This window comes from Bidens hawaiensis, unplaced genomic scaffold (assembly GCF_021521415.1).
Source record: "Bidens hawaiensis isolate Kalapana, Puna unplaced genomic scaffold, B.hawaiensis_p1.1 tig00007454_1, whole genome shotgun sequence".
Lineage (NCBI taxonomy): Eukaryota > Viridiplantae > Streptophyta > Magnoliopsida > Asterales > Asteraceae > Bidens > Bidens hawaiensis.
The window spans coordinates 871,007-881,726 of record NW_027491521.1 but is presented as its reverse complement, the minus strand read 5'-3'; the positions used below and the strand labels follow the sequence as shown (position 1 = coordinate 881,726).

Below are 10,720 nucleotides of genomic sequence, written 5' to 3'. Positions count from 1 at the left end.
AAACTATAGCTATGATTTTAAAATATTACATTAATTAGAATATTGAAAATGAAAAATTAAACATTAAATGGAAGATGAAAGATAATACTTTAATAGCATTGATAAATCTTATTTTAATATATTATTGATTTATTTTATTAAATGAAAATTAGAGAAGCCATTGATATACATGAAAAGTATGATAATCAACCAATAGAAAGGAGGGAAATAGACTTAAAGCCTATTGCTTTAATAATATAGTTAGATGATGATGATGATAATAATAATAAACACAAACAGGCGATAAATATTCATCGCTATTTTGCCGTCTCGCCCTTCAATGTTGCTCCACTACACATAGCCTTAATGCACATTACATCACATCGATGATATCGATGTGATGGTTTAAAGTCTTCCGGTACTGGGAGCTTCTAGAATATGATTATCTTTACCTAGTTATGGTTTGTTTTGAACTTCCTAAGCTTTCTATTCTTTTATCAGGACAAAATATTGGTGATTGTCCCGTATTTTTTCATCAGATAACATTGGGTGATTGTCTATATATCACGACCTTCTAGAAGTAAATCCTTATCTATCAGTGCGGATTCTGTGTCCTTAAGGCAACCATCTTCGATGAAAATAAAACCAGAAATATTTCACCCGTTTTGTAACTAAAAATATTGCACATCACCCATACAGAACAAGCTAACTTGTCATGTGTGCTTCAACCAGACAACACTGTAAACGAGGGAAGTCATCTATGGTCCATAGTAGCATAACTTTTATTATGAAATTATTCTTATTATAAGCATTAAATACAAGAACATTTTACTCATATAACATCCTCAACTCATCTATTAACAGCCTATAAGAAGCATACCCAACTTTGATAAAGACTCTTTTCTCCACGATTGACTAACACAGCAGTCTTTAAATGTAGCAACGTTTTCTAAAACTATGAAGTGTATTTGGGTTCTGCAATAGAATGGTTCAGCAATCCACCTTCTCACTAACGGCTTATATATCAACTTGATATCAGAAAAAAAAATTTGGATGTTACTTAACTAAGAAAACCCCCTAATTTTTTCCATACCCATTATGTCAACTTGATCCTCGTGAAGCACGTACGAAGGGTAGACATATTAATAAGCTAACTGTATAGTCTCTTACACTAATGCTCACTAAGGACGGTAGACATGTAAAACTACTTCAAGATACGTGTGAGACAAATTTGTCCCATGTTCATCCGAACTGATCATGTTTCACATTCGACTGTTGAATTGAGGTGTATGGATAGTAAGCATTTGAGAACCTCTAAATAAGTTGCGATTAAGATTATGCTCATTGAGGCCGTATACAAATTACAGATATAAAATTCACATCCGCCCAACTTAATTAAGATTCAGATACAAAACAGTACATTCAATAAATCCAATAATGACTTTTGACATAAATATGTTGCATGAGGAAAACTTTTGTTCAAAAGTAAACAGAATAAACAAAACAAAAACAGACTCTATAATACTATAGTAACATTTCTCAAAGATAATAAAACATCTCCTAAAGCATGTCCTCGTAACATTTAAAAACAAAAGACTGAACATTATTCGCTTCACAACTGATCTATCATAATAACACAAACACAGTTCCATCATACTTTCCAAATGATCCACCATGTACATGTATATAAATAAAGCTTACTTGAACACTAACGAAGTTTATTCTGAGCAACAGCCTGACAAAGCTCGAGCTCTTCATCAAACAACGCTCTGTTTGAAGGAAACGGTTTGCATAAAGGTTTTGGCAGTACAGATGGAACAGTGTACTTTGGAGAAAATGATGATTCCTGAAACAAAACAGCTGCCACTTGGCGCATCTCCATCACTTTGAGACGTGAAGGAGGGCGGGCCCCATGCCTGGGTGCTTTTGGAGTTCTTGGTAAAGTCAATAGTTTCCTTCTTTTATCCTCCTTACTTCAGTAGATGAAAAATAATGTTATCGGTAGTTAAATACTTAAATATGTCAATTACCTATCTACTTATAATTTATAAAAGGTCAAAAGCAGGTTGACTTTTATCTATAATCGGTCAAGCAAGTAAAGAAAACAAGACTTGAAAGATACCAACCTCACAAAAGGCCAGTGTTGTGTAGAAACCGGGGTCGTTGTATTCAACATTTCTTGTCGAGCTCTATCTGGTGTAGTGTAGTTAAAATGAAACTTCCGAGCTATAGTAACCTGTTTCAGTTCATAAACAGTCAATTTTCAAGATTACCCTTTTATATTTACAAGTTCTACAATGTAAAAAGAAATAGTTTGTATGCATGAATATAGAAATAAAACAAAGAAAGAAGCTCACAGCCGTTCTGATCCGTTCAGAAACATGAAAAACAGCTCTAAGTTGATCATGGTGCAGATGACAAAGTATTTTGACCTTCAATCACAAACAAAGATGAATTATTAGTCAGATAAAAAATAACATTAACAGGGATAAAAATGTCAATTACCAGCATTTCCATTGGAAGAGACTCGAGTCTTGATTCAGAATCTGCTTTCCCTTCATCAGGGCGCGGTGTTCTCTGTAAGTTATTCTCTTTCAGAAAATCAGCAGGTTCAGACCCAGACCTTAATCTTTCTGGAGATAATATTATCGGGCTTTCATTGCCAGATTTATTCCGACACAAAACATTACAACCAGCTTCTTCGGCATCCAAAACCGCAACTCGTTTCTTCCCAAGATCCAAACACGACATCGACATCGACACAGATGCAGACGCTTTGCTGTTGCATAGCCGAGCAAGAGCACCGGGTTTCAGATACTTGTTAGAATCTTGAATTTGTCGCTTCTGCTTCTGCTTCGGTTTCGGTTTCGGTTTGGCGGATGCTTTGTTTTTATTAGACACTTTCCCCATTCTAATCGCTATACACTGTCATCAGACCTCAAATCATTACAATCAATTTAAAATCTGATAATTACAGCTAAATTAGCATAATAAACAAACCCTAAATTACATCAGTTTCCAAACAACTATATGTAATCATGAAGATACAACTTCAAAAGCCAACAAATTAAAACCCTAGATTAGAGCTTTGGTATATACACTTCGAAATGGATACCAAATCCCAATCGAAGCTCCGAAAACAGAAACAGATTGACTGAAATTAAGAGCAATCAGCATCGATTAATCGATAATAATAATAATAATAATAATAATACCTGAAATCGTTGGAGCGGTGAATATCGGCCCCGTCGAGAGAAATGGGAGGTGCTAGGGTTTTGAATCAGCAATTTGAAACGCCCGCCAAAATTATTATGTTCTGAAACGCATAGGCTATTATTTATCTACTGTTATTACGTGAGGGAAGTTTGTAAATTATAGGGTGAGGTTGTGAGTGTAAATTATAGGGTGGAGAGGGAAATGTAGTGATTTTTTGTAAATTTGGGGAAATATTGTTTCCCCTATTTATTTTTTAATATTTGTTGGATTGGTTGTGAGTAGAGGAGAGAGAAAATTGTAATGATAAAGGTATAAAAAATATTATTTAATTAAACAAGAGAGAGAAATGTAGTGTTTTTAGTGTAATTGTAGAGATAGAGATGGGGAACCGATTGAGAATGCTCTTATAATAAATAAAAATATTGGTTGAACCACAAACCCTTTGTTGGTCTAATATTTTGACAAGTGGCACACTCATGTAATTTCTAATTAAATTTATTATTTAAAATACAATTTTAATTAAAATTTAAAACATTCCTTATTAGGCTTATCAATCATCACATCAATATTAAATTTACACATTATACTTACCTGCATAAATTATTTAAATATTACAGATATTGTTAATTTTAGTGTATAGTAAGTAACCATATAACCGTTTACAATATGTACAAAATTAATGTTGTATTCTTTGTTTACGGTTATGGTGGAATTGGTAAAACCTTTTTGTGGAAGACACTTTCTGCTTCAATAAGATCCAAAGGAGAAATAGTTTTGAATGTTGCTTCAAGCGACATTGCTTCTTTATTATTGTCGGGAGGAAGAACAACACATTCAAGGTTTGGAATTTCTATAAATCTTACTGAGGTTTCATCTTGTGGCATTAAAAAAACACTGATGATGCCCATTTATTAAAGAAAACAAAGTTATTTATATGGGACGAGTCACCTCTGACTCATAAACATGTGTTTGAAGCTTTTGACAGAACCTTGAGAGACATGTTGGGTCAAAATGGTAACATGAATTGTGAAAGGCGATTTGGTAGAAAAGTTGTCGTTTTTTGTGGTGATTTTAGACAAACTCTTCCTATTATTCAAGGCAGCACGAGCAAGACATTGTTAATGCATCTTTGTGTTCATACTACCTTTGGGGTATTTGCAAACTACTTAAGCTAACAAAAAACATGAGATTAACCGTTGGAAGTGACAAATCTAAAATACAAGAAACAAAAGAGTTCGCTAACTGGCTTTTGAATCTAGGAGAGGGAAAACTTGGTGGTCAAAATGATGGTGACGCAACTTTTGATATTCCTGACGATCTTCTTATTAAGGATACCAACGATCCTATTTCACAATTAATTAACTTTGTATATCATTGTATCCTCATAGACTATGAAAATCTAGATTTCTTTAGCGAAGGAGCCTTACTCACCAACAAATGAGGTCGTTGAGGAAGTAAACGATCGTTTGTTGTCCATGTTTCCAGGAGAAGAGAAAGAATACCTTAGCTCTGATAGTATATGTCGAGATGAAAATGTTCGTGGCACGCTTCAAGAAAATATAAACTCTCTGGAATGTCAAATCACAAGTTAGTACTAAAAGTTGGAGTACCGATCATGCTACTTAGAAATGTTTACCAAAAAAATGGTATATGTAATGGAACAAGGCTATATGTAAAAATACTTTATAATCGTGTTATTGAAGTTGTCATATCTGGAACCAATATTGGTGACCGCACTTATATTTCAAGAACAAATCTTATACCAACAGATAAAAAAATTCCGTTCAGATTTCAAAGGAGACAGTTTCCGGTTGCTGTTTATTTTGCAATGACAATCAATAAACGCCAAGCCAATCACTTTCTAGGGTTGGTTTATTTCTTAGACAACCAGTTTTCGCCCATTGCCAGTTATATGTTGCGCTGTCTAGAGTTAAAACAAGAGGACTCAAAGTACTCATTTTTATGAAGATGGTCAAGTTTAAAAAAAGACTACAAACGTTGTATATATAAAGATTTTTAGAGAATTTTGTCATTTAATTCTACTTGTCTTCATTGTAATTTATTAAATGTTTTAAGTGCATCTTTAGATTCATTAACTTTTTTATAATATAATTTATCCAACCCGTGTATCACACGGGTGCCTATCCTAGTTATTTTATAAAATGAAAATATTAAAAAGTTAATGATAATCGGACACGTGGCGTGTTTTGGTTGGGAAGATGACAAAGGCGTACGTGGATTTTGGGAATCCAAAGTGTTTGGTGTGTCCAGTAGTCGAATTTGTCGGCGGATAGATTTAAGTTTAAGAAAAAATATTTATGTGTAATTATTTTTTAATTATAATATTTGATGGGAAAATTCCAAAAAAAAATCTATAAAAACAAATTTCAAGTTTTATGTGTGAATTGCAAGAAATTAGAGAAATATGTATTATAAACTAATCGTGACGGGTAGTTTGTGGAACCAATTAAAATTTGTCATGTGTTTTTAAACTAACCGTAAAGAGCAACTAATCATTTACTCGTCACGACTAAATAAGTTTAATGTCTCGTAATCAACGCCCACAGGTAATTAATAAGTCTTTTAGTCGCGACGAGTAGATTTTTAAAACTTTTCGAGACACAAGTAGTTTACCAAACTAACCACGACGACGTGCTTGTTTACCAAATACATCGAAATAATTAGTTTTACAAGAGACTTACTGGAATGGTTAGTTTGAAAGCTCAACTAGTCGTTACAACTGGTTTGCATTCCCAATACGAGTAATTTGTTAGTAGTTATTTTGTCGCGACTAGTTTACCCAGTTTACATTCTCTATACAAGTAGTTTATTACTACTTAACTCGTCGCGACTAGTTTACCCGGTTTATATTCCTCATACGAGTAGTTTATTAGTAGTTAGATCGTCGCGACTAGTTTAACCTTATAATCTACTCGTTTCGACTCGTTTTACGGTAATCCGATATATTTTTAAAATATTTAAAAAATATATAAAAATATTATTTAATCCCTTATTTTTATGTCATTTTAAAAAAAATATTATGCAAACGTCCGGAGTAGGATGTTAGTCCTAAAAAACCACTACCAATGGGTTATAGTTTTGCTAGAGTTCGGCGTTTAAATTTCATTATTATGTATTCAAAATTCGTGTATTAAATTTGCATTCAAGTGTAATTATCATGTAATTTAGAGAAGGCAACTTTGTTCCCAAAGATTAGAGAAATGTAATAATTTAAAATTTTATCATGTAATTTAGAGAAGGCAACTTTGTTCCCAAAGATTTGGTAGCTTCTGGTGGATGGCTGCGGATCGTAAGAATGTTGATCTTTGTCTACGAATCGTTCCAGAAAATAACATATAAGGTGAGGTTGTGATTCGAGTAAATCTTATGGTTGATCTGATCATAGAGTTGCAACACGAGGACTTTTCATGACGTTTAAATGTAGAGTTTTTTTGGGATCCGGTGCATTGGTGTGATAAGCACTAATGCACCGGATCCTATTAGTTAAGTGTATCACACCCATGCACCGGATCCTATTAGTTTAGTGTGCTTAGTCGAAAGTAGTACTAGAGTCCTCGTGTTGCGAGTCATTTTTTTCCTACCATATAAGTTGGATCTTAGTGGATGTTTATATTTGTTTGAGGCTCATTTTGAATTGTTGAATATTGCGCAGATGTGATTCAGAAACTTATAGATAATGGTATGCATGTTCCTGCTGTGTACTATAACATTGATCTTCAAAAAACCAATGTGTTTTCACCTGTTGGGTTGTTAGAAGATAGGAAATTAAGATCTTCAAGGGTTATCAAGGAGGCGCGTGCTAATGTTGAGGATCTTCATGAAAGGGTAATTTCACATCCTTATATTGTGTTAAAAAAAACGGTACAACAGAAGCAGCTATACATGTTTTCTTTATTGTACATACAATATAAAACCTTTGAATGATAATTTATTTTTTCAAATTGGTAAACCGCAAGTCAGATAAGTGATGTTGCAGGTGTGGTTCTCCTCATGAAACAAAGTGTGGCTTTAAAAAGAGGTTTCTGGTATGTTTGAACCTTGACTTCGTAGTTAGGTTGACATTTTGATACACAAGCATAAGTTTCTTTTTATATAAAAAACAATCAAACTACTTTTAGATTATTATTTTAATTTGATTTCGATGCACGCATGACACCAACTTGAATGGATTGTATCATATGGCAAGCTAAAAGAATGATGGCTAAATTAGATATATACAGGATATTTAAAAATGCTTTGGTTGTAATTGTTATTGTATTAGTAGGCGGGATATGCTATGAGGTCAGATTTGTTGCTCCTCACAATAAGGCGATTTAATGTGTTTTTTCTATGCATAATCTTGTGATAATTGTTAATAACAGGTGAGTGCTGAGAAATGTGAAGTCTTATCAGCAGATCCCCTAAAATAACCGTGATAAACAAAATACTAATAAACATGTTCAACCTGCTTTCTTTTGATGTAGTTACAATATAAGCACCATTTTAGTTAAAAATTAAAATCACTTTGTTAGACTTTTAAATTCAAAGTAGGACCTCTAATATGAATAGGTTTTTTTTTTTTGCACATGAAGGATTCAGACTGTTTGTAGTGTTTTCCTTTTTTCACATGCAAGATCATAAAAGGATTCGATGCACATTAACCCGGACATACCATAGCTTCACCCTATCATTGCAAGGTAACCACATTATCATTTAAACTGATGATTTGACACTGTTTATTCACGAGTTATTTTTATTGTTTTAACTAATATTTCAAAAAACATATTAAACCTAACTAATATTAATATGTTATTGTAGCACTTGCACTATCCCTTATTCAAATTGTTTCCCTAATTTAACTTGTAGGATTTAGTTCCGTAAATATTATCGTGCTTATTGTTTCACCTTATCTTTTCCACCGAATTTTGGTCAAAATTATGATTTTTAGGATAGTGGTCAAGGTTTTTTGGAAAATCCAGACTGGTGCACCGCTTTTGTTTGATTTCGGTTTAAACGACCTACGGTGACTACCCGAACCCCTTGGAACTGTATAAGTTATAAATTAAAATAAAAAATCCTACATTTTTTAGCAAACAGTCATACCAATACCTTTTTTTTTTGGTTTGGTGACGGGTCAAAACGAATTCGAGTCAGAATGTATTCTGGGCAAACGGGTTCCGAGTAAAATTAGTTTGAGTCTATTTAAGCTGTTTCAAAATCGGTGTTAACTTGGTTTAGGTCTAAATGGGTCTTCTAAAAAAAGTGTCAACTTGATTGACCAAAATGGACGGGTCAAAACGCCCGCCTTTGTAGTTTTATAATTTGTTTTTAATATTTTTCATCAGTTGAAATTACGTTGCCTTAACAATTTGAGGTGATTTTACTTTTTTATATCCTTTATCCATTACATTAAGGGGGATGTGCACGGTTGGTTTGGTTTTGAGCCCCAACAGAAAACGAATCTTTTGGTTAAGGTAGATTAAAAACCAATTGATATCAGTTAATGTGGTCTCGGTTAATTCATTTTTGAGCATTGGTTTGGTTTCAGTTAATAACCAAAAAATTGGCCTGAACAAATATATGACTTGATGCTACAATTCACAAAATTGTTAGAAGCTGAACAATCATGTAACTTGGTTATTCTTTTATTGAATTTTATTTGTTTATGTCACTTATTTTGTTTATTATTTATTACTTATGGTATTTTCATTTATTAACAAATATTATTGTCTACCACTCTAGAGAACTATCTTCTAAAGGTATGAATTGAATATGTAATTGTAAATATATATGTTTATTATTTATTATTATGGTATTTTCGTTTATTAACAAATATCTATATGTTTATAGATATTTGTTCCCATTTATTACTTTGTATTTCTTAATTTTAGAGGTATGAATTGAAATTTATAATATTATATTTTTTATGGTTTTTGTTTTATTACTACTAGGTATGATACACGGTTTCTAACCTTCTAGAGTTATAAATAGTTATAAATGACTAATACTACTTTCAAGTCTTGAATAGTTGAACGTGTATTCACAAGTAGAAAAGACTCACATGTATACTTAAATGAAATTAATATATAATTGTACATAAAACACTGTTAAATATAATTAGTATTTATTTATCATAAATTATTATTAATTTTAAAATATTTGATAACCAGTCCCGTGTAAAACACGGGTTATAATCTAGTGAAAATAATAAAAAAGTTAATGATAATCGGACACGTAGCGTGTTTTGGTTGGGAAGATGACAGAGGCGTACGTGGGTTTTGGGAATCCAAAGTGTTTGGTGTGTCCAGTAGTCGAATTTGTCGGCGGATAGATTCAAGTTTAAGGAAAAATATTTATGTGTAATTAGTTTTTAATTATAATATTTGATGGGAAAATTCCAAAAAAAAATAAAAAATCTATAAAAACAAATTTAAAGTTTTATGTGTGAATTGCAAGAAATTCGAGAAATATGTATTATAAACTAACCGTGACGGGTAGTTTGTGGAACCAATTAAAATTTGTCATGTTTTTAAACTAACCGTAAGGAGCAACTAATCATTTACTTGCCACGACTAAATAAGTTTAATATCTCGTAATCAACGCCCACAAGTAATTAATAAGTCTTTTAGTCGCGACGAGTAGATTTTTAAAACTTTTCGAGACACAAGTAGTTTACCAAACTAACCACGACGACGTGCTTGTTTACCAAATACATCGAAATAATTAGATTTACAAAAGACTTACGGGAATGGTTAGTTTGAAAGCTCAACTAGTCGTTACAACCGGTTTGCATTCCCAATACGAGTAATTTGTTAGTAGTTAATTCGTCGCGACTAGTTTGCCAGTTTACATTCTCTATACAAGTAGTTTATTACTACTTAACTCGTCGCGACTAGTTTACCCGATTTATATTCCTCATACGAGTAGTTTATTAGTAGTTAGATCGCCGCGACTAGTTTAACCTTATAATCTACTCGTTTCGACTCGTTTTACGGTAATCCGATATATTTTTAAAATATTTAAAAATATATAAAAATATTATTTAATCCCTTATTTTTATGTCATTTTAAAAAAAATATTATGCAAACGTCCGGAGTAGGATGTTAGTCCTAAAAAACCACTACCAATGGGTTATGGTTTTGCTAGAGTTCGGCGTTTAAATTTCATTATTATGTATACAAAATTCGTGTATTAAATTTGTATTCAAGTGTAATTATCGTGTAATTTAGAGAAGGCAACTTTGTTCCCAAAGATTAGAGAAATGTAATAATTTAAAATTTTATTATATATATAATTGTTGAATATACATTAAAATAATAACGAAACATGTTGTTTTACATGTAAAATTTTTAAGAACGGTTTTTTACATTTAAAATTTTAATGAGATTTGTTGTTTTACGTGTAAAATATTAATGAATAATGTTATTTTACATGTAAAATATTAAATTTTTACATGTTTTTTCCTTAAAGAACTGTTGTTTTACTAGTGAAATGTTAATATGATTTTTTGTTTTACGTGTAAAAT

The 10,720-nt window shown here is 32.0% G+C and overlaps 1 protein-coding gene across 1 annotated transcript; it reads right to left on the bottom strand.

Annotated features, from left to right (window-relative positions):
* Positions 1-1,356: 1,356 nt before the first annotated feature.
* LOC143635345 (F-box protein At4g35930-like) lies at positions 1,357-3,284 on the bottom strand. Its single transcript, XM_077103203.1, has 5 exons — positions 3,195-3,284; positions 2,485-2,904; positions 2,337-2,411; positions 2,106-2,215; positions 1,357-1,952 (listed from the first exon to the last, which is right to left on the bottom strand). The coding sequence occupies exons 2-5, from the start codon at positions 2,887-2,889 to the stop codon at positions 1,688-1,690; spliced, it is 855 nt and encodes a 284-aa protein (XP_076959318.1). The 5' UTR covers positions 2,890-2,904; positions 3,195-3,284; the 3' UTR covers positions 1,357-1,687.
* Positions 3,285-10,720: the final 7,436 nt, after the last annotated feature.

Excerpts from the sequence above, each read along its gene's own strand:
- LOC143635345 (XM_077103203.1), bottom strand. The coding sequence starts at position 2,889 with ATGGGGAAAGTGTCTAATAAAAACAAAGCATCCGCCAAACCGAAACCG. Across the intron at positions 2,216-2,336 it reads CTGAACGGATCAGAACGGCT|GTTACTATAGCTCGGAAGTT; the intron begins GTGAGCTTCTTT and ends GAACTGAAACAG. Across the intron at positions 1,953-2,105 it reads CAACACTGGCCTTTTGTGAG|TAAGGAGGATAAAAGAAGGA; the intron begins GTTGGTATCTTT and ends CATCTACTGAAG.